Source organism: Cygnus olor, chromosome 9 (genome assembly GCF_009769625.2).
Source record: "Cygnus olor isolate bCygOlo1 chromosome 9, bCygOlo1.pri.v2, whole genome shotgun sequence".
NCBI lineage: Eukaryota > Metazoa > Chordata > Aves > Anseriformes > Anatidae > Cygnus > Cygnus olor.
Window position 1 is genome coordinate 2,644,531 of NC_049177.1, and position 23,933 is coordinate 2,668,463.

General features: G+C 39.0%; 1 protein-coding gene across 7 annotated transcripts in view; it reads left to right on the top strand.

The window, feature by feature from the left end:
* Nucleotides 1-23,933, top strand: part of TRIP12 (thyroid hormone receptor interactor 12) — a 74,354-nt gene that overhangs the window by 12,622 nt on the left and 37,799 nt on the right. For 2 of the 7 annotated variants that reach the window (XM_040566966.1, XM_040566967.1), the window contains exons 2-5: nucleotides 11,873-12,019; nucleotides 19,005-19,130; nucleotides 20,082-20,743; nucleotides 20,822-20,881. In XM_040566966.1, the coding sequence (XP_040422900.1) occupies nucleotides 11,922-12,019; nucleotides 19,005-19,130; nucleotides 20,082-20,743; nucleotides 20,822-20,881 (946 nt within the window). In that variant the 5' untranslated portion in view covers nucleotides 11,873-11,921. Of the gene's footprint in view, nucleotides 1-11,872; nucleotides 12,020-19,004; nucleotides 19,131-20,081; nucleotides 20,882-23,933 lie in introns of all 7 variants that reach the window. The other 5 variants (XM_040566965.1, XM_040566964.1, XM_040566968.1 and 2 more) reach the window with 3 other exon arrangements.

The following is a 23,933-nucleotide window of genomic DNA, read 5'->3' on the forward strand; positions in this document are numbered from 1 at the left end:
TTATGCAATCCCCCTTCTTCTAACAAGTTAAAATAGATGTGCTATTAAATAGTTTTGTATTTATTAATTAATACTGCAACTTCAGTAGGCACTGTTTCAAACTGCTTTAGTTCTGTGTAAGTAGTTCATGGCTGTACTAGACTGTTCTCAAATGCAGCACATAGTATGTGTCCCAAGACTGTTCTGCCAGGGAAGCCTTTAAATAAAAAGAAAAGATACCAGTGAAGTTTAGACACCATAGAAGGATAGGTCCAAAGTGAGTTCAATTAATTGAGCATCTTTGGTAGCAAATGGGTGTTAGAGATGCTGGGACTAATTACTTTGAAGACTTGAAGTGGGGAAATAAAGGTAGTAAAGATACCATGATTACTAGAACACTTCATTGCTCCTCAATCATATGTGGGATGTGGATGTGCATGTTGCTAGCTGAATATCTTTGATTAGCAAAACAGACGTAGGATAAGGAGAGGCTGGAGTCTTTAGGAAATAACTAAATTTTGCTTTTAGTATGATAAGATACTGTGCAGAGGGAAGGAAGAAACTGTACTCGCTTCTGGGCCTGCAGGTATTTTTCCTGTTCCTTCACAAACCTGTCTGATTCATGTTTGTTCTTTAATCCTTCCCTGAAGTCAGTCAATTCCCCGTGTCTTTTTTTTTTTGCTCAAGTGTTGTCAGGAGGTGTTCTATCTTGCATTGTGATGAAGCAGCCCTCTTCAATTAAATATCCTTTTGTTTGCCTTGAGTCTCCCCTGCAAGTGCATTTTATTAAATGGTGTAAAGAGGAGAAGGATGTGGAATAGTTAAAAAGCTGCATGGGTGCTTTGTGGATTTTTTTAAAGAAAAAGACATCTTGCACAGAAGTTAAGAAGTGAAGCTTGCTTTTGAATTCAGTGCTATCTTGACAGCATGGGCTTTTTTCACATTTGCAAAAATCTTTCAGGTGCCTACCAAGATGGATGCATAGCTTTGGAGCCAAGTACTTAGTCTTTGTACACACACACTAATTAAGCCTTGTCTTTTTCTTCCTCACCATGTTCTCTTCCAGTTCTAGACAAGGTCAATACCAGTACTGTTTTTTCTTTTGTATCTGGGTGAGGTGGGGGTAAGTTGTAGCTTTACTTGTAAGGTATGGTTAAGCGTTAATGTAGGATAAAAGGTCACCTGTATAGGAGGCAACTGTTCAGTGTTCTGATGGGGTCACAGAGCAAATTGCAGAAGCAAAGGCTTATTATAATATCTGGCTCAGAAATAATCATCTTGGTCCAAAGATAAAACTGTAGAGGGCCTACAGTTCTGCTTACTCTTTCAGAAGTATCTGGGAGCTGTGGAAAAACTTTGTTCTTCTAATCTCTGTTCAGTATTACTGACAGTCTGTGAATCTTTCCAGTACATTGGAGAGCAGGAGTTGAGCTGGAAGGTAACTAAAGATCACTGGGCAGATTTGGGTGGCATCTACTGGATTGTCTTCTTGCAGGCAGTAAGAAGGCTTTCTTCCAGCTCGGAAACACCGTCAGGAAGATATTTGGGCTCTGGCAAACCTGACCGAGCTGTGACTCCGCATTTATAAATACTTCACTTTTTGTCAAGTCGTTAATCTAGTGAACTGTAAAAAATAGGTGTAGTTGTGGGCCTTGTTTGGGCAAGGAAAGTGGGCAGGTAGCCTTGGAGAGTAAGGGTAAGAATTACTTCCACCGTACCTTATTTTACCTTACCATTGGTAAGGTAAAGCAGAAAAAAGGGCTGGTGGCTCTTACACATGGGAAAGAAGAGGGGAGTTGGTGATTCTTCTGTGTTTGGGGGGAAAAAAAAAGTGATGTGTTCTTGTCTAGTTTAAAGTTAAAACTAAGTCTGGCATCCTGCTAAAAAGCATTAGACTTCTAATATTTAAACTTGCTCAAGTTCAGCATCTCAGTTCGCTCTCTCCGGATGTGTGTGTGCCTTTCACATTCTTTGTAACCCAAATGTACAATACCTTGTTCCTCTAACTCGTGGTGTTCATTGAGTAATGAGAAGGGGAGTGTGTGCACACTCAGAGGGAAGGTAGTGTCATAGGTCAAGTGTACCACAAAGTTGTTTGATTCTTGCTTAAAGTCTGGTATTCAGGATTTTGACAACTATTTTTCTCTTACTGCAAAGGTTGGAACATTCCTAAAATGCAAATGTATAAGCTAATATTGTATATTCTTGTGTACAGTTCCTGTGAAAGAATAGCTCTGAGCATAATAAAGTCCTGATCCTATCATTGATAGGATTAAAGACAGCTTAATCCTCAATCTAGCAGGTGTTGCTTTGGGTGTGCCTTCCATTTGCTCAGTTTTAAGCATAACTTCTCTTCTGTGTGTGTAAGTTAGGTTGTTTGGTTCACGATTTTATACAGTTGTGTGGTAGTATGGTAAATGTTTTGGAGCTCACTAACTACATTGCTAAAAATTATTGTGTTAATGTATAAAACTGTTTTTCCTGGGTTGAGAAAATGTACTTGTGACACAATTCCCCCCTCCTTGCTTTGAGTGCTACCTGGCTTAGAAACCTTAAACTTCTTAAAATCCCTCTGCTTTTTATTGCGGTATCCTTGCGATTGCTGAAGATGCACATGCAGATCCGGTGCTGAGGAAGCAGGAGTCTTGATCGGTTTTAATTAGATTTCTTCCTCAAGAAACCACAATTAAACCACTTCCCTCAATTGTCTTACGTGGTGTAGGAATCTTGCTATGTAGTAGGCCTATGACCTTTTTTGTGTAGCTTGGTGGAGAGAAGCCTTTGTTCAGGACAGTTAACCAGCTTTAGATGGCTTTGGAAAAGAAGCCTTAGCAGACATCAGCTTGAGTCAGTACTAAATATCAGTGACTTTAAAACAAACACAAAAACCAACCACCTCCCAAGATCCTCCTGATCTGTCCAAGACTTTTCCAAATGATGTGTGGATGATGCAAAAACCTGAGATCCATTTTAGTTTTGCAGGTAACAGGTGAGTACGTTCCCTGCCCCTTTCCATTGAAAACAGAGCTTTTCTGGCTTTCAGCTGCCTTAAGACCTGCTGGTAAGAGTGAGCAGGCTTCTCAACTTTAGGCATTTCTGTATGTAAACTAGCCTCCAGCTGAAGCTGAACGCCATTGAAATGAAGACTCAGTCTCTTCCCTATTTACCTTTTTTAAAGGTAGATCTACATAATGCCTTTACTTAGATGTCTAATCTTGGTTTTCTCTGTGGAACTTTTCTAACCTGTGTGTACAGAAATAGAGTTTTGGACAGAAGTTGGTTGTTGGAAAATGTTATTTTCTTCCTTGAGATTGCAGCTGCTTCTGTTTTAATTTTTAATTGAAGTTAGTATTACGTCCATTGTTGCTAACAAGTTGAAAGCACGCATGTATGAGCGCCAGGTAGCAGAATTGCACACTGAGACTCTCACAGGGTAAGCTTCACAGTTCAGTAGCTTGTCAGTAAGTAGCAGTAATTTAAAGGCTCCTGTAGGGGTGGGGTCAAGCTCTTGCTATAGGATCTGCTTTGTTGGAGAAGTGTTGCTCTGACCCGAGTATACAGAAGAAACATTGTAGGCACAGGTTCTTCACTCTTCCGGTCTTTTCCATTGCTACCTTAAGGAAGGGAAATGATTTCTCAACCAAGAAACAAACCGGTTCAGTATTCTGCAGTTAACATTCTCTGTACTGAGTTTTGAAGTACCCATGTGCTGATTCTCCCTGGGTTATAACAAATCTTTCATATTGAGGTGGCTTAAAAATCTCCAGGCTTCTTTTGAAGTGATGCTGTTGCTGGCTGACTTGCGGCTATCCAGTTCAGACTGTTCTTCTGTCGAATGCAGATTGATCCAGAGGCTTCTGGGTTCCTGTGCTTTTCATAGCCTTCATATTGGTGAGCAGAAAAAAATTAACTGCTGCAGTGTGGGCTGAAGCATGCAGAAGAACTTAGTTTTTAGCTGGTTTTAAAAACAGAACAAAAACGGACATCAAGGCACTGAAGACAGAAGCTACAGGTGTTGCAAACATGAAAAGTATTGAGTCATGGCATCCTGCTGCTGAGAGCATTCCCTTTCTTTGTTAATGAATTCACGTTGAATAATACACTGATGAAAAACTTGGGTTGAACTAGTTTTGACATGCCAAAAGGATGATATGGAAGGGTAACAAACTTGCTTTCTTTGGAGAACAACTTAATTTGAATTTTAGTTTGAATTAGGTTGTACTCTCCCCTTGTTAACAGCTATTCTAAGAGATTGTTTTCTGTAATAAACTTCATTGATGATGCTCTCAGAAACAAGAGGAACAGTTGATTTAGATAGTAAAAAGTTTCTTATTTTTGAAAGATACAGAGCATTAAACAATCAAAAAGAATAAAATTAAATACATGATACTTTTCTTAACTTTTCCTTTGGATGAGGATCTAAGATCTGAATGGCACCGGTACACTTCTGTGAACCAAAATGCAATCCAGTGAAGAGTGAAACAACTTGTATGCTTCCTGCCCCTGACATAGGACAAACAAAGCAATAAGGTGATAGAACTGAAGAGGAATGCCCTCAGAACAGTGTTGTTTGTTCCATGTAACTCCTTTACTTTGCCTCCTCATACTGCAGCTTCTTTTTCAGAAGAGGAGGAGAACACAGAAGATTATAGGACATGAATGCTTTTACATCCTTAGCATTAGGTAGCCTCTTAACCAGCTCTCAAGCATCTCAGTCAGGATTTAGTTCTGGTTTAATTTCTCAGTGCACTAAAATAGTTTTTCAAGTATTGAAATGAAGCTATGGATTCCTATGTACCACAAGCTGGGGACACTAGCCCTGTACAAGCAGACCTGAGACACCTGAGCTCAACTTGGTATCCTGTACAAGCATCCAGAGAAAGGAATGTGATTAGTGGTTTAGGTTCCTTTTTGCTCTGGAGCTGAATAGGAATATTCTGCTGTCCAACAGGTGCATTTTTTAGCTTTATTTGTGGCTGTCCCTTCCACCCATAGGCTTCTCTTTGTTCTGTAGGCTCTTTAGACGGTCATTGGTACTGTTGACTGGTAATGAAGCCACCTGTCAGCAGGAGCAGTGCTTTCCTATAGGTCAGAATAGCATCCTGTTTGGTGTGTTAGTATTTTTCTACAGCCCAAAAGGACTAGCAAAGGTTCTGATTGTAACATAGACCAGTTCACTGTTTTCTTTCTAAGCTAGTGGCTGTAGCTAGGTCTTAGTAATCTTTAGTGACTTGGAGGATACTTAAAAACCTTATTCCATAAAGGCATTTTCAGATTGTTCTTCCCTACCAGACCCAGCGAAAGGTCTCTGGTCTCAGACGTGAAATTCAACTGACATGCTTGAAGCAGGAGAGACTGTTCAGCTTCTGCAATCACCATGTCTTTGCACCATTACAGAACTGTTTTTTTCAACTCCAGAAAGTTTGATACTGTCTATTTAGAGTTTACCTTAAACAGTACTTTGATCTCTGATTTACTCAGACTGTGTATTCTCAGGCTCTGGTGTACTTTGCCCAATATCTTCCAGTCCTTTTGCCTAACAGAAGTGAGGAGTTAAGGATGCTGCTGTGCTGGCTTGGGGTCACAGCATGTATAACCTGTTGGATGACGTGGTCCAACCTAACTGCCTTGCCGTTCTTCTTGTGAGCAGCGTTATGCATCTTTTCAGAGGCACTTTCAGTGCTCCTTTCTATTCTAGGAGTTTGTAAGTCTTCAGTTTGAGGTACTGAGTATGCAAACTGCCAATTAGCAGTATAGTTCCCCTTAATTCTGAACTGTGAGATCACAAATGAATATATGTTTAGCTTTTCTCTCTTCCTCTTTTGCTCTTTTTTCTTCCCAATCTCTGTTGGTTATTATAGACATGTACATAAAATGATGTACATGAAAATTGGTTATATCTGTTTGTGCTCCCAGCAACTTGCTTGCTGATTCTGTGAATGTGGCCTTGTGTGCTGCCACTGTCTCAGCTAGATTGGTGGGCAGGATCTAAGGTCTTGAAAGACTGTAGGTAAAAGCTTTCTAATGTAGCAAAAATCAAATGTTACCTTCATCTTGTGATGGCTGTCTGTGTTGTGAAGCCAGTGGAACAGTGAGCATCTCTTAATACTTTTATGATTTTTGTGGGGTCTGTATCTTGAGTGTATTTATGGCCTGCGGGTATTTCAGAAGCGTTCTGCAGTATCCATAACTCCTTAGTGTACTGAGGTATTTTTTGAAGTGCTTGAGAAATGCTTCCACTTGGATGATTACAGAACAGCTGAATTAGCAGGAACTGTTCCATTGCAAATGAGTCTAGGAAGAGTATTGTATTGAAGCTATCTTTTGTCAGCAATCTGGAAAAATCTGTCTGTAGCTTACAGTTTGTGTAACTGTAAGTTAACAGCTTATACCTGGCATGGTATTTTGGTATTTAATCGGTGATTATTTCTTTCCCCTCCCTTCAGGGGATCACTTGTGATTCACCTTTTGCCTTTCTGGTCTTGCTTAGACCTCCCTGTTTTGTCACTGAGATTCAGAAACTGTTACTCGTCTGCAGAGTTAGGGAACTCTAATGTGACTAAGGTCCTGCTTTCAACAGGAGGTTGGACCAGAAGTGACTAGAAGTCACTTCCAGCCTGGGCTTCTAACTTGGCACTTGGGCTGCTGTTGAGCCCTGTATCGAAAAGGCATCGGGTCTGAATGGGAGTTTGCCTTAGTATGTTGTCAAAGTCTGCTTGTCTTCCATTAGTATTTTATTAATCTCTTCCAAGAGAACTGACTAAGTCATGCAGCTTCCCAGTGTGTAGAAATTCTGTGCTGGAGCAGGTATAAAAATCTGTTTCATTAACACCTAATGTTCTTCAGAACAAACTTCCTTGGCTCGTTTGTCTGGCTTCCCTGTGTTGAGGTAGTGTTACAGAACTGAGAGGTGGTATAATGTTTTTAGCTGTTAATGTTCTCCTCCTCCTGAATTTGCTCTGGGATGTGTGTGTATGTGTTTTGGGCTGTTTTTTTCCTGGTTTTAGCGTTATGAGGGGAGAATATAAAAATAACATAATCCAACTTTGTGTGTCATTCAGCGCAATTTTGTATTGTTTCTATATTAAAAGCAGCTAATCTGATAAAAGTCCCCTTCTAAATTTTCTATCATTAGATGCAATGCAGTAGGTAAACTGTAGTGTGCTCTAGCATCTTTAAATAATGTAGACAGCTTATGGCTTTTCATGGGGAGAACATAAACATGAAAACAGATAAGAAAATAAGTGGTAGCTTGCTTGCTTCTGTGCTGGGGTAAGAAAAGCTTGGCATTCCTTCAGGCCCAATGCTTTCAGGCAGCTGAATAACAGTCTTTGCATCAATGCAGTTGAAATCCAGCATCCTTACTGTATCTCATGGGACAAGATCTCTCTTGCTTGTTGTTGTGTAGAAACTTCTTGTCCAGCAGAAGGGAAAGATTATGAGAATTTGGGAGATGTGGTCAGAAACTAATTTGTTTAGGAAATCTTTAGTACGTTGTTTTTTACCCAGTCATTCCATGAACTCTTTCTATGAGAACGGATGAGAGCTTACTAAACTGAGAATAAGGGCTTCTGCCTGCGTGGAGCTTTGACATGAAGGTTCACTTGTTTGGAGGTGAGGACCCCAGTGGAAAGAGCTGGGCGGAGCTGAGAACTATTGAATTCAGAGACTGTAGTGAGGAAGAGTGCTGTATGAAAATCAGCTGCACAGGACTTGGTTTAAATCAACTAACTGGAGTAAAAATGCTACTTAAATTTGAGTCAGCTGGTGAAGTGGTAGAAGTAATTGAGTATTTGCAAGTGCTTGCTTACAAGGCAAGAAAGTAGCTGTGGACGTTTGCAGGTGAAGGAGAACCTTGTGTGCAGTGAGCAAAAATGAGGTGCAGCAATGAGAAGTAAGATCTGAAACAAATTAGTAGTTACTGAACATCATGCAGTAAGATCTTCAGTTTGGTTGCAATTGCTCTCAACTCTTACATGCGTTATGCCTATATATTTAGAAGGTTGCTTTTAGCCTAAATGAGTAGATTTGTCACAGTTCATCAAGTAAATTCACTACACTAAAGCGAGGGCATATGAATCTGAAGTCTTATAATTAACTTTTTCTGACAAATGTACTAAACTCTAGTTCTGGTTGGCAAGATTGCAACTTGCTGGAAGAAAATGTCCTGAACTTTCAAGGCACATAACATCCTCATGTCTTTCCTTCTTTCTTCCCTCCCTTTGCCTAAGACTGGCTTCAGGGTGCTAAGCTTTGTAATTTTGACAAACTGGCTTGCTGCTGCAGCATTAAAGGCGGCACTGTTTGTAGACCAAGGTGTGAAGGAGAGAGTATGCTGACCAACATACTTAGCTCAACTCCCAGCAGGTAACTGGCGTTGTAATGGGGTACTGCAGGCAGAGGCACTACAAGGCCCTGAATACTCAGGAGGCTGGATTACAGGAGCCTGAAAAGCTGTTGCATACCAAGACTCTTGCAAAGAACTTCAAGTACCAGTTGTGGAGGTGATCCAAGTAGATTAAGGAAGCCGCCTTCTCTTGAAAGGCCTTAGTTTCTTTTTCATGGGGATTTTTACCGGTTTCTCATCTAATGTGATTAGAGGCCTGAGGCCTGTTGGAGCACTTTTGTTTACTCCTTTTCCTCTCCATAGCCAACATCACAGTTCATCTTTCAGCAAGTACTTCTGGGTGTTAAATAAAAGCTGATGCAGGCTTGTTTTATAGTTGTCTTTCCTCTGTCTTGAAAGCTACGGAAGAGTGTTGGTCACTTCCTGTCATCTCTTTGAGGAATGAGAAGGTAAACATAAAGGCTTCCATTGCAAGCTGACAGGTATTTTTTATTTTCTGGTCATTTTGGACTCTTTCCAAGTAATACGTTGGCATATACAGCTTGTAGCTGTAACACTCGTGATAAGTTTGTTAGGTCTGCAGAAACTGCTTTCTACTTTTCTTTACAGTAAGAAAGACAACAGGCAAGCATAATAAGGAAGTGTTCACTAAAACAAGAATATTGTGCAAGGTAACAATTTGATGCCAGTGCTGTTAGATGTTGTGAATTTATTTGAAATACATTTTTTTCGGAGTTTGTCCTTAGTCTAAAACACCTCTGCTTATGAGGAGAGCTTCTGCAGGCCAGTGCTTTCGTATCATTACAGCTACGAGTATAGAGTTGTAAAACATGAACTAAAATGACTTGTTTACAGAAAACTTTATACGAGCAAGGGACCTGAACTTAACATTTTCAAATGACAAAGCCTGTTAACTGAAGCACAAAGGTCTGGTGGACAGTTCTAACTTCATCTTATTGTGGGTGTGTGGAGTAAGCACTCAACGTAGTCAAGGAGATGTCTTGAAGTGTGACAGGGCCGCAGTTCAGCTGATGTGTTGGCATGTGCATCTCCTTTGAGGTAACCAAGTTCAGGTATCTAAGGCTGGGGAGGGGGGAATAAGCCTCACTCCCAGCACTTAGCTTACAGATGGATTGGAGGAACAAATTTGAATGAGAACAGTTCAGATTTAGGAACCTCAGGGCTCTCTTCTGATTTTTTTTTTTTTTGCAGCTCTAGTCAGTTGTGACTCACTAAGATCTCTTTCCTGCAGGGTTAACTGGGCACCTGATACTGTGTGTCATCGATACTTACACGGAAACTTAAGTTAATGCTTTGATTTCAAAGGTTGTAGCCAAATCATGAGGTGGCATTATATTCATTACATTGAAAGGCGAACGGGGAGTTGTGGTTCCACTACACATTAAGAAACATAAAGTTGAGAGACTTCAATATATGTTGGACCCTGGGCATCATCTTGATTTGATGGATGGCTTGCAGGGAAAGACAGCTGACAATTCGTTTTTGGACACAGCTGAAAATGTCTTGGGTATAACAACGCTTTGTGCTGTGTAACTCTTAAAAGCAAATTGTTGAAAGTGGCTGTTCGATGCAGGCAGGCCACCATTACATCAAGGTTTCTCTAGGTGATGCTAGGATTGTGGGTGTGATGCTGACTTTAGCATCTTTTGGTGTTTTGTGGGGAAGCCCATGCACTGGCTCTAGCAGGGGAAGCATGTGGCTGGGGTAGTAGAGCTCTAGTTAGCATTGCTCCTTGCACAATGAGTCCTTGTGAAATGCATGTTCTTCTTGTAGGTGGTATGAGATCTATGGCAACCATTTTAAAATATGACCAACAGTTTGACATGAGCACCTCACTTAATCCTCAGCTGACCTCTGTGCAGAGGATACTGTTTCCTCCTTTCAGAAAGACTTGATAAAACTTGCCTCCTTGCTGGTGTTTACACAGAGATGTGTTTTCACTTGTGTTTGAATATAAAGAAATGAAGGAGAATGCACAACAGCATTTGACAATGCCTGTGACTGGCTTCAGCTAGATCCTCTAGGCAGTGCTGGAACCTCAGTGGGCTTTTTGCCCTTTTAATGCTAGGTTACTGGGCTCACATCTGTCCTGTGCTCTCTGTAGAGAATGCTAGCACTTAGACTTTGTTCAACTTGACTAACCTGCCTGTGCTAGCAAGCTGGCGTAACTTCCAGCTATAGCAGGCCTTTTCCAATCCACTATAAATCGTTCAAGTGTAAGAAGACCGCATCTGAGCTAGCGGGAGCCTGACTGCTGACTTGTTGTGCTGTGCAGGCATCTTGATCGCGTCTGTGTTCCTGTGGGCATTGTGCGCGGTGTGTGAGGTGTTGGTTTGCATAATACCAATTTATATGCCTGGTTTCTTATGGCCTCCAGTGAAATGGAGTAACTTAGGAGTCTGTTATTTTCTGCTCACTTCTGTGCAATTCCATAAGTCCTTCTAGAGGAATAGAAAGTGGCAGTCAAGAATCGTCTGATGTCTTCAGAGTTATTTTATTGGTGATATCAGAATTTGAGCTGAGCCTTAGTTACTTGCAGCTGAAATGGTATCTTAAACCTTTCCTGTCAGACTTCTTGCTTATTGTGCTTATAGATATAATAGATACTAAATCAGTGTGTAGACTGTGTTCTTAAGCTTGGGTTGTTTTCCTTGTGGCTTTTTTCACCTGTGAATGTGTGTGGGGAATTGTGTTTACTGGTTTCCACACAATTTAAAAACAGTGAAACTGGATTTGCTGGTTGTGGTCCTGTTGCTGTACTTTCTGTTTAGAACCACTGATTTTACAGGATACCAGTCACCTCTCTTCACTGAGAACTTAAGTGAGAGTTAATTTTAAAAATATCTCTGTTCCTGAAGTTTAGTTGGACTTTATGGCACTTAAATTTTTAAAGCAACTATGTAGTTCAATTCTTTCACCTATAAAACTAAACATTATCCCATTAGTTATGCTCTCACGCATTAGAAATTCTTGTTTCTAGTCAGATTTTTTTCTGAATTACTGTATCTTTCTGTGCAAATGGGAGTTGCGTAAATCTGATCAGAGAAAGAAGCAGATTTAAAAGCATAAGTTACTTCTGTTATCTTGTGGATACTGCTGCTTATTCTTGAAACTCATTGCAGAAGATGACAGTACCAGTTAAAATACTTAAATACTGTTGGTTCTCTATCAAGCATTGAGTTTTTACTAGTTAGTGAGTTTTTCCCTGATGTTGACAAATGCAGGTTCTCTTAAACTGCATTCATCTTGCCTCCTTAAATAAAATAATTATAAAATAAGTTATTGCTTTTTTTGGTAGACTGTCTTCTGTTATAGATGCACTAGAAACTGGTTGTTCTACATAAGATTCTTCTGAAGAGTATTTATATCTCACCCCGTGTGTTTTTAACTAAACTTAAAATTCATAGTCTTTTTTTGTCTTAAGCTTTTGCTTAAATTATAGCATTTTACACTTGCTTCCTTTGAGGCACGGCTGTGAGTCTTCATGCTACGTGTCTTAATGAGTCTCTCTCTCTTGTCTTTCAGTGAATGATAGTGTCTAGAAAGGGTATGTCCCTTCAGGAGAGAGGTGCCAATGTCCAACCGGCCTAATAACAATCCAGGGGGGTCACTGCGACGTTCACAGAGGAACACTGCTGGGGCCCAGCCACAAGACGACGCAGTAGGAGGAAGGTATGATTGTTGCTTCTGTGTTTTTTATGTATAAAGGCAAAGTTAAAGTGACTTTAATTAAAGAATGAAGTTTTCTATCCTGAAATCCAAGCACTGAAACTTGAGTAAAAACTTCCTCTCCCCTCAAATGCTATCTGTAATGTTGTTGCATGGCCTGAAAACATGGATAACTCATTATAATGCAGCTAGAATAGCAGTGGTAGATCTGTATGGAAGAAGCATAACTAGGCAATATTGCAAAATCACAAGGAGTAACAAATTCCTTCCACCTTTTCCTTGTCTTTTAACAAGAGTCTCCAGAGGGTAAGGAGACTCACTGGTCTGTACAATCTGGGAAAATCTGTGTTGCTCTTAGAAAATATTAAGTAACTGCCATCCCTGTCTTGCATTGCATGTTATTTCTGTGCAGGTTTTGAATAATTCAAGAACGAAGAGCTTGTCATGTATTACTGTATTCATACTCGTGAGCAAGTGGACTGGGTAGTATTTGTTTTGTAAGTGGCTGCATCTGTAATGTAGAACTGGATCCTTGAAACTTTCCTGTGTAATTATTATGTCAACTAAGGAAGTAAGAGTCTTTATCTGAGTGAAGCATGTAAGGATATGTCCTTCTTTAATTTGGTTAACCTTACTTCATTACACTAACTTTACAGTAGCATGGTAGGCAGCATCTGTCTATGCATTTCATTGCATTTCCTCAGAGCTATTACTGGTGCAGTTGTTTGAATACATGTATTGTGGTCTTGGGTTCTGTGGTATAAGAGTATTATTAAAATGTTGCATGAAGTGGCACCAGCTAAGAAGTTCTTGCACCACTTATTTTTCTGTACTAGAATTCAAATCCTTCATAGTATTTCTTACTGGTATATGGTCTAACTGAAGACAAGGTCACTGCTTGATGGGTGAAGGATGCTGCTAACTGTTCTTTTAAGGAACCTTGTGGGAAATAATTTGATCCACAGACTTGGGTTTTACTTTTTCTAGAGAATTGCATTTTCTAGACGTTGCATAAATGGAAAAATGAATGGTAAACACAAGGCTTCTGCCCAGTGCTTTTATAGCATGGGGAGGATAAATCTGTTGCTTGATGTAGCTGATTATTTTGCAGACCAGCACTGTTTCTGGAGAGTTCTCCTTCCTTAACTGAGGCATGGTGAACCCTTCATTCTGTTCTGCATATTGTGTTATCTCTACATCTAAATAAATGTTAAGATGGATACTGCTCTACCAACTCTTTTTCTCCTTCTTCCTGACATTCTGCTACAGAATATCAGGAGAAGCTCTACAATGAAGCAGACAATCTGAAGAGTTTTAGGGGTAACAATACTCTCTTACAATGAAAATCCTGTATTTTCGTGTATTGCAACTTGTCTTAAATGACTGAACCTCTTCCAATTCTTACCAAGTCCCTGTCAGTCAAAATTCTGTAAGTAAGAGGTTTATCAGAGCTAAAGGCCTTTGTTTATTTAAAATTGATGGAAGCTTTCAAATGCTCACTTCTTTTTAGCACAATTTTGAAAATGTGGGTTCTTTAGAACTGGACCTCTGCTACCTTTGCAGCTATTTACGAGCATTTTTGGTTAGCAAAGCACATAAAGGCCTGGATAAAGCATACTTGCTAACGTAAACATTATAATGAATTCAGTCTCCTATTGTCTTTTGTATGTTCTCCTCAGTAAGGTTCCTCAAGTGAAGTCTGTTGTGAAGGAGGTCAGAAAGATACCCCTTCCAAGCTGAAATGCTAATGCGTATCTCTGATTCTTGTACATCTTAAAGGTTTCTTGCTAGAACTTTATTGATTTTTACTTGATGAGCAGCTACTCTTCACTTACATAAAGACTTTGGAAATTGTGAGCTCCTGTCTGGTCTAATACGTAAAAATAAATGTGGAATCTTCCTCCTTTGGTACTGGCAGATTTATCTTAACCTGGAAGTAACAGTGCGATCCCGTTCTGTTTTAGACTGGACTCTATTAGTGTCACCCCAATAACACTTTTGAATGGGGCAAGCCTGTGATGTTTTCTCCTGTTGTTTTATTAGTGATTACCCATCCAGTTTGATAACTTGATCTGGTATTTGAGTGTTTGATTTTGGTTTTTGTTTTTTTTAAACAAATAATGTTGCTAAGTTCATAGGCCATGTGGAAAGATAGTTGCAGCACAAATTGGCAGTAAGCTTAGTGTCTGTGACGTGTCTTTTTAAAAACAAACAAACAAAAAAAAAAACAGACCAAACAACAAAGGTATATGTTTGTGAAAACAGATGTATAAACAGGTGAACTGTCCCCCCCCTTTCCCTTCTGCGTATGCACATAACCAAACATGCCTCAGTGAAGTTAGACTAATGTTTCTTCCTTTTTTTTTGGTAGTGATGTTGAAATAACTGTGCTTTGAATGCCCTGCTGTTGTGGATGATACAGTACTTTCAGCTTCAAAAGTACTTAATGGTATCCTCGTAATTTAAAATTACTTTTATGGTGGAATCCCCCTAATTGTATAACAGGAACTTCTGTCTGAACTCTTCCTTCTAGCACTTTGCATTGAACGTGGCCTCTCTCAGGTTTGTAAGGAAGCAGGAGTGATAGTTTCCCTTTGCAGAGGGAAAATGAAGAGGAGTGGGAAGCAGATCCATTAATAAGAGTGCTCTTCCTTGTGGGGAGTGGAAGGGCTGGGAGGTACTTACTGTTGTTTTCTTAATTCTGTAACTACGTTGTCCTATGTGTGTTGAAGAACTGCATCCTTGTGGCTTAAAACCCTAGTGAGGCCACACAGACTGCTTCTGAGCCACTAGCATTTATTTTAAACAGCAGCCATTTGGAAGTGTTGTTGCAAGGCACGTAATATCTTTTCTGAAAGTATTGTGGTTGACTGTTTCTTTCAGTTACAAGCAATGCTTCAGTGTATTGGTGCAGAGTGATGAAAGTGGTCCTGTGTACAAGTATTGCAAAATACTATTTTTTTTCCAGTGGCATGAAGTGACAATGGTGCTTCTTTTTTAGACTGTATATTGTCAACTTCTCTGAGATCTTCAGGAAAAGCAATTCTGAAGTAGGATTTTAATTTGACATGAGTGACATACAGACTGTTGTAGTGAAAGTGTAATATTGTATGCAAACCAGGTTTTTGGAATATATTAAGTATTCTTGTCTGCTTGGGATTAGAGACTAAATGAGGAACAAGAGTTGTAAGTTGCATAGATGACATTGGAATACGTTTTGGTCTGACCCTTTTCAAATACTAAAGGCAGAAGAATCTTTTTGTCAATCACATCGATTCTGTTCTGAATGGGATCTGGTTTTGGACTGGTCTTCTTAATATGTTAGGAACTAACATCTTGCCTGAGGCTCGAGTTGCCTGAGGAGGGAGGCTTTTTTCATTTTTGTTTGTTTTGCTTTACACAGCCTATTTCATGTGTACAAATACCTTTGTATCCCACTTTTGATAGAACTGAATGTTCTTAGTTTTGTAGATTTCATGTTTGGAAGCATTGAGTGCTTTGTTTTCAGCTACTGAGGAACAAGAATTTGGTGAAACACTGGTTATTAACTAACTTCAAAAGGTATCTTTTTTTAGCATGCACAGAGTAACTTTTTGAGGAGGGGTTCTAGTGAGATCTTTATTATGCTTTTGCTAAAGAAAGCTAAGGGCTGGTGGTTTCCACAGGACTGTTTCTACAAATCCTGCGAGCTGGATGGTAGGTCACTTGTCAACTTGTCTAAGTGTTATGCTGAACTGAGTGTCTGCCTGTGAATTAAAATGTGTATCAGCAGGCAGCTCAGCCCAGCTAAGTGAGCCTTGAAGTAGGTAATAACACTGTCCTTTTTGTTGTGGAAAAAACTCCGGAAAGTGCAGCAAGCCCTCAGTCTTTCTAGATCTGCCTCTGCAAATGAAAACAGACAAACACAAGCTCATAAATACTTACCTTCTTCCTCACTTATTCTCTCAAAATGCTTCTTGCTGGAATATTTATTGAAATTAAATTTCTGAATGGAAGATTTATTAATGGGAAAAAATAAAGAGCTTATAACTGGGCCAGTTAAAGTTAAAAGCCTTGAGTCACATGCGGAATTACAGGCAGCTTACAGCCTTTAACAGGAATCAAACTTTTAACTGTCCATGCAACTCCCATAACACTTAGTTTTCAAAGTGTTCCTCTTCTTGTTTCTAGATCATTGGACTATTCTAACAACTTTGGAACCTGAGTTAACTTTTAACAAGACCTTAAGCAAGCTGTCACAACCTCAAAATAAATTGGGACACTTGTTAGTTGGTGTATAGTTTTAACCTTCTCTTACAATGTCTTTAAATTGCCAGTCTTTTTGCCATTGTATAGATCTTAGAGAAGGGGGGTGAATGTCATGCTCCTTTTAACTGATGTACTACTACATGTACGGTTGCTATTGTCTTGTGTACCTACTTGGCCACATGCAAGGTGAATGATTAAACTTGAAGAGAGAAAATTGAGAGCACAGTATGTCTTCTGAAAATAATGCTAATAAAAATCCTCGTCGCTTCTGACTACCCATTTGTTGTGCTTCTAATATAATGTTTCTGCTCTGGTTGTAGGCATTTACTACTAATAGTTCGGATAAAGAAAACAAAGTGAATATGAATAGTCTGCACAATACAGCATTCACAATTCCAACAATATGGTTGTAGCTTGTTGTCCATGTGAATTGAACACTGGTATGGAATTACATCTGTAAAGCATGTAAGAACCTGGAGGGTTCAGAGGTGGAAGGGAGCAAGCTTGGACTAAGTAGAAACTCTTCAGTGTATGCATTAAATACTTGATGTTGTGGTGCACTGCTTTTTGCCATATTTTGGTTGAAAAGATTTTCTAATTATTTGTGTTCTGTGAATGCTTAAAGCACTAAGTTGAATCCAAGTCTAATTAAATCAAAACAAAATCTTAAAGGGAAAATCAACTTCTCAAATGTATTTCAGAATAAATGAACCCTGATCAGTTAGCTTACGTTAAAAAAAAAAAGACTAATACCAAGTGTAAATTATGTTATACTTTTACTGTTGGAGTAATGGAAGTTACCTTCAGGAGAGAAGTAAATTTAATGCCTTAATTTTCTGTTGGGAAAAGAAAAATCTAAACACTCAGGATTGAGTGAAACATTCCCAAGGTTATTTTGATAGAACTTGCTGTTGTGAGACTAAGATTTACTTCATCTTTTGGGTAGTAAAAATTACTTTTCTTAATATGAGGAATAAAGACAAATTACTTGAGTATGGAGAAGATGCTGTTCAATTAATCTCTTCAGACTTGTGTTGTTAGAAGGGTGAGCCACCACAGAATGTTTTAATATGGGCTGTCTAGATGCCTTCATTACTCTCTGAGTAACTGGCTTTAGGAATACTTTAGGAAAAATACTTGAGGAGAAGAAGAAAAAAGCCACTTCAGAAGAAAGTTTAAAAACATAACAAAAATAACTTTAGGAAAAACTGATGAAGGAAAGTTACCAAAAAAAACAGTTGTTACTCAAATTTTGGTGTTTTGACTCTAAGTATTATCATGTGGCTATCACTTAGTTGGTTAGTCTTAGTAGGATTTTCCTACTAAGGATAGTGAACATGTCAGACATGACATGTAGTAGGCTTAGTTTTTTCCAACCAAATCCCAGAAGTCTAGTAGTGTGGGCGGAACTATCTGAAAGCTTGAGGAAATCACTTCCACTTGCTCTCTGGCCTAAACTTTTTGCTTGTCTGGGGACATGGGTTGGGATAGGACACTTCAGTCTTAAATTCCCATTCCACCTCCCTCACCTATATGATTCACAAGTGTTTGCATAGCTCTACTTGAAGGATGAGAGATGGATAGCACTTTGATGTGATTCGTATAGGCTCTTTGGAAGCAATCAACGCTTGTTTAACTTGAAGTGTAGCTTCTTCCAGCATTAATACTAGGACAGTTTGAGGTTAGTAAAGGTTAGTGGTACTCAGCTGTTCTATGTGGGTAGGATATGAATGGTTGAAATTTCCTAGTTAATGCGAAGTCAAAAGCATGTTCTGGCCAGGGAAGTAAAAGAAAGATGTCTGTTGCCTTAGCAGTTATTTACACTGTGCTGTTTTATATGCTGATGAGCTGTCTCTTCTGAGTCAGGCAGATGGTGATACTCATTGGTTTTGAAACACAGATGTGGAATATTTTTGAAGATGTAACTTCCGTCTTTAATATTATCGATAGTGTAATATGAACTTTGACCTCTAGTCAGAGCTCATACAATAAACAAGCTTTTGCACGTAGCTGAAAGCTGCTTGAACGAACTCTCGTACCTTATCTATGTGAAACTTATTCCTTTCTGTGACATCACAGGCTTCCCGTCTCATCTGCCTTCCTTCATCACTAGCATGCGTTACTTTATTCCTCTCACTTCAGTATTACCAAAGAGTGCTCAGTCCTTTGAGTTGGTGGAGCTGCAGCCATAAAAGCATTGGCAAGGTTGAGCTTTCCTACCAAGTGGAACTAGTTGCATTCCCATTCCAAGCATTTCATTTTTTTACACTGAAGAGCAAAGAGACAAACTTGTAAATACTTGTAACTGCATAAAGTCTTAATGCATGGAATCTTGAGGTTGAGCGTATAGATATTTCTGAGAAGAGGTCTTTGGGTGGTCTGGTCTTGTTTGCCAGCACAGTAAAGCACACTTAATGCTTAAGTGAATAATTCAGCAGTCTTGCACACCAGAAAAATTTGGATTTACCTGCACAGCTTAGGCATGAGGAAATGTTTGATTTACTTAAAATGACTAAAAAATTGTGCTGTACATAAGTTATATTGGTAGTGACTTGTAACCAGACTAGGTGATTCTCTTGAAATACTGCCTTAGTGTGAAAGGGTTGATGTGTTAAGAGTTTGAAGTTGTACTTAACCTAATATTTATTTGTAAATGGTACAAACACAAACCTGTAGGTGGGATTTTTTAATCTGTGTCTCAGTATCCTGATAGCTTTCTGTTTTGACTTTCTGCTGACAGGTCACATTTAGGGCAGGCAAAACATAAGGCACATAGCCCTCCTGAGAGTAGAAAATCTATTTCAAAGACACCCAAAGTGCAGTCTAATACTACTTCTGAGCAGTCCAAGGGACACTTTTCCAAAAGGTAATTGCACTTCGTATTCATATGTTATCAGTGTTATCTGCGTTTCATGACTGTATGTAATATGTCTGGCTATAAAGAACTGTTATGAAATGTATGACTAATAGGTTTTAAACTAGACATTATGTTCAATAGATGTGTTTCAATGTCTTATGTTCTGTTCATGTTTTGTACTTGTAATTCAGCTAAGAGTATTCAGTCTGTGATGGGAGCATACAAATTCTACATAACTAGTCCTGGAATACTTGCAGGTTCTTTTCCTCTCTTCCCCCTTTGTTTTGGAGGAAGATAGACCAAGGAGTTCTGAGAGATGTCCAATATTAATTGAAACCTGCAGTAATCTAAGGAATGCCTGTTCAGAGTAATCATCTTGATCATGTTTATTATCTATTTTCATACACTTCTGCTGTGTATGCACCAGAACAGCTTTTTAGCATGTAGAGGAGAATTTTGCCCTTTTTGTTTCTTAAAATTAAGGTAATTAATCAGATAAGATTGAGAGACTTTCGTTTGAGAGCCTTCATTGAACTAGAATCCAGTTATGACCAGTTACGCATTACTGAACAGTCCTTGTTCTCTTGTGGAATTACATTCTCAAGCATTCAGCTTCATGGCTTGAATTTTTGTTTTAATAGATTTACATGTCTATATACAATCCTAGTGAAATCAGTCTAGTAGCTTCTTTTTTGTTAAAAAAAAAAGTGTCCTGTGCTTTTATTTTGCAGTTCATTTTAGTTCTCATGCTAGCAAAGGTTGTTTTTTGGCAATGAAATCTGGAGTATGATCTCATATAAGCATGCTTTTTATATCAATGTCAACTTAATATTTGACAGGTTATTTTACCTGTGGTTTCCTTTATTATTAGAGATTGCTGACATTTATCTTGCAAAACTGTTGCAACAGCATGAGGTTCCTTGAGTTTAACACTAATGCTATTCCTGCTTGCTTCTACAGAGGCTGTAGTTCATCTGCTGTTTTAATACCACAACAAGAAGATCCAGAAAGAGTCAGTACTTCAGAAAAGCAAAAAACGGGGCAAGTGCCTAAGAAAGAAAATTCTCGAGGAGTTAAACGCAGTGCTAGTCCAGATTACAGCAGGACCAATTCTCCTAGCTCTGCTAAAAAATCCAAAGCACTTCAACACACTGAAACTTCCTTGGAAACTAACAAGCCACATACTAAATCTAAGAGAAGACACTTAGACCAAGAACAGTCTAAGTCTACACAATTGCCATCAACGAGCAAGGCTCACACCAGAAAGGGTGGAGCTGCTGGTAGCTCCCGAAGTCAGAAAAGGAAAAGGACAGAGAGTCTGTCTTGTATAAAGAGTGGTTCAGCAGTTGAATCAACTGGCGCTGAAGAGAAGTCAGCAAAACCCTCCAAGCTGGCTTCAAAATCGGTGACCTCAGCCAAAGCTGGGTGTAGCACCATCACTGATTCTTCTTCTTCAGCTTCGACATCCTCTTCCTCTTCTGCTGTTGCCTCTGCTTCTTCTACCGTTCCTCAGGGTGCCAGAGTGAAACAGGGAAAGGACCAGAATAAGGCTAGACGTTCCCGTTCTGCATCCAGCCCCAGTCCAAGAAGGAGCAGCAGGGACAAAGAACAGAGTAAAACAGGTGGCTCTTCAAAGTTTGACTGGGCTGCTCGATTCAGCCCAAAAGTTAGTCTCCCGAAAACAAAGCTGTCTCTACCAGGCTCTTCCAAGTCAGAGACATCAAAACCTGGACCTTCGGGACTACAGGCCAAGCTAGCAAGTAAGTTGTTCACTTTATTTTATGGAAGAATATACATGTATGTTTTAAAATGAACTCTTCTAAACAAATATGTCCTTCATTGTTTACAGGGTTCTTGGGTCCTTGTTAAAGAGAAATAACTTTTTATTTTATTCTACTGAGCTTTTAGGTAAAGTTGTGACTGAAACCACTTATAGATAAAGCAAATGGTATAAGTACGCAGTCTGTTCTGTAGGCCTAAGATACTTCTCTATCTTGCATGTCAATTTTTAAAATTTATACAAGATACTTGCGTATTGTTGTCATGGGGACATACAAAATCAAGAGTTTTCTAACGTTTACTTGTTCTGTTTAACTTTTTTTGTCATTTTCTTAAACTCTGTGCCCTGACTGGGAATGATACTTGTTGGAAAACAAGTTATCTTACTTGTGGTTTCTTTTTTCAAGTTAGGTTTGCTGCTTTTTATTTTTTACGGTGCCAGTTTCTCATCTTAGTCTAAGATCAATAATATTTTAAACTTTAAAATTGGTATACCTAGTGACTGGCTCATGAATCATTCTTTTAAATTGCTCTTATAAAACATGTCCTCCCTAGTGCTGAATTGTAGTAGTAGGTATCTTTCTTGTACATTCTGATAAGGATTTTAGGCTGTTTCTAAGCCAGAGCCCCTGCTCATTAGTGTGCAGATATGCTTATAGCTCCGTTTCCTTGAAAAACGTGGTACACCAAGGCAGCGTAATAAACTTTAAATGCTTTTTTCATAACATATATTCTATAAAACTTGTTTTAATAGGTTGGATTCCTAAGCCTGGTAACTGTTGCATGTTTACCTAGGCATGATCATGAGTAGCATGTTCCAACTAGGGCATGTCTATAGCTAATACTAATGCAGGAAATATGTGAAATAAACAAGAGGAACTGGATGGCTTCCTGTATAATCAAAATAGATTTAATTGACCTAACAGGCTTGTTTTGGATAACTTGCATGACTGGAGTATTGATTCTAGAATGACCTAACCTAGTTGGGGAAGGATGGCATTGGGGAAGGGGAGAGGGGTTGCTCTCTTATGGCAAGACTTTATGTACCTGATTCAAGACTCATGGGGTGGTGGACTCCTGAGGGGACAAACTGAATTTCTCCAGGATAATGACATGAAGGAATGGGTAGGAATTGGGCAAGACTGACTTACCATCAAGTTAGCTCTTAATGAAGCCTGCCCTTTAGTTATAGGCAACCCTTTGACAAAGGAGAAAAGCAACAGGGAGGTGAAAGAATGTGCTTCTAAGTGAACACAAAAAGGTGAAGGCAGAGGGTAATTTTTGTGACTGTTTATAACCCTTCAGCATGGAGTGAGTGAGGTGGGATAGCACAACCTGTGGTGGTGGGGGGTGTGGAGTAGCGTGAAAAACAACATTGAGAATACGAGCTTAAATTATCTCTCAAAGAATGTACTGAGAAAGCCAGCTTGACTAGCTTTAGCTCTTTTGTGACCTGAAAGTCAGCTTTGGCATAAGATAAACTTAAGTAGAACTAAGACACTCAAGTAATGACAGAAAACAAAGTTGGTATAGATGGTAAATATATATACTTAAAAAGTCAGTGTTAAGGGTTACAAAGCATAGTAAGAAACATTTCTAGACTCCATTTTAGGTTAAAGGAATTTGCTTTCTGTAGGTAGCATCCCAGTTTGAGGGGGAAAGATGTGATACTGGGAAGTCTAAAATGCGTAGTCTGTTTAGATTACAACAAAACTTACTTGAATAGCTATTATATTGAATATCACTGGAGTATGATTATGCTAAATATCACTAAGATTTAAGTATCACTAAGATGTAAGAACTCCATCTGGAATAGATGGAGAGTGCTAATCTATACATTTTCAAATAGTCTTAGCTTTTCAAATAGTGCATTAAAGCTCTGACAACAGATTGAAGTAATCTTGGAATCAATAGTAATTAGTAACTTATCCCTTTAAGAAATACTTGGCTGTTATACAGCTTCACTAACTAGAAAATACTGGTACAAATTTTAAATATTTCAATGAGATACACATTTTGAATAACGTTGAGAAATGTCAAGGAAATATTAAGAAATAAGAAATCACAAGGGTAGGTTTTTAAGGAAGGAGGGGTCAGGTCAAACTTATTTTCTCCAGTAAGCTAATACCTTTGGAGGATAAGGGAGCAGGAGTAGCTGGTATCTCACACAAACAACAACCCTAAGGCCTTCTAAAGCAGTAAAGCAAATGGTGATCTAGATCAAACTGTGGTGTACACCCCTCTGGAGAAACGTGCTTAGAAGTCATTGTAGTTCTCTTAGTAGAAGCTAAAACTCAGTAGATTTGTATAGAGGTATAATACAAAAAAGGTGTTTAAAAATTGAAATAGGGCTGATAGAACTACTGTGAAGTAAACAAAGAGCCATAGAAAAACTCAGGGAAAAATGCTGGTGGGGGAGTGGTTCTATGAAGAATGGTCTGGGATGAGAGGGGAGATTATTATGACTGGCTGCTGCGGTCAGCCATGTCTATGTAAATACAGTGCTGTTGTTCATCTCTGGATATTGCAGTCAAAGAATGACATGGTTCAGTTTAAAGTAGTTTCAAGTACAAGAATTATTATTAGTGGTTGTGATCTTTGAAGGAAAAAACAAGAGCTGAGGTAGCTTACCCTATGGAAGAGAAGGATGAGGAGAGATGTGATTGCCATCTTTGCAGGAACCTCCCACACACTGGAGGAGACTAACCTCAGGTTTCTTGTTCTGTCCTCGCTGGATAAGTAATGGGCATTAAATGCAGCCAAGCTGACTTTCAGAGATTTCAGCTAGATACACAGCAGTCGTGTGTTGCAAGGGTAACTGAGCCAGTGGCATTACTGAATAAAGGCTAGAAAGTTCATTGGAAAACTAAAAATAGGCTGAAGGCTTCCATCTCTTGTTCTGCAGCTAAATATTTTGCCTTAAAAAAGGCAAATTTTAAGCTTTGCTCTAGATTTGACTATTTTCATGTCCTTTCAAGCGCTATAACTTTCAGAAATTTTGAAATGCTGCAAATTGTGTCAAATCACTTAACT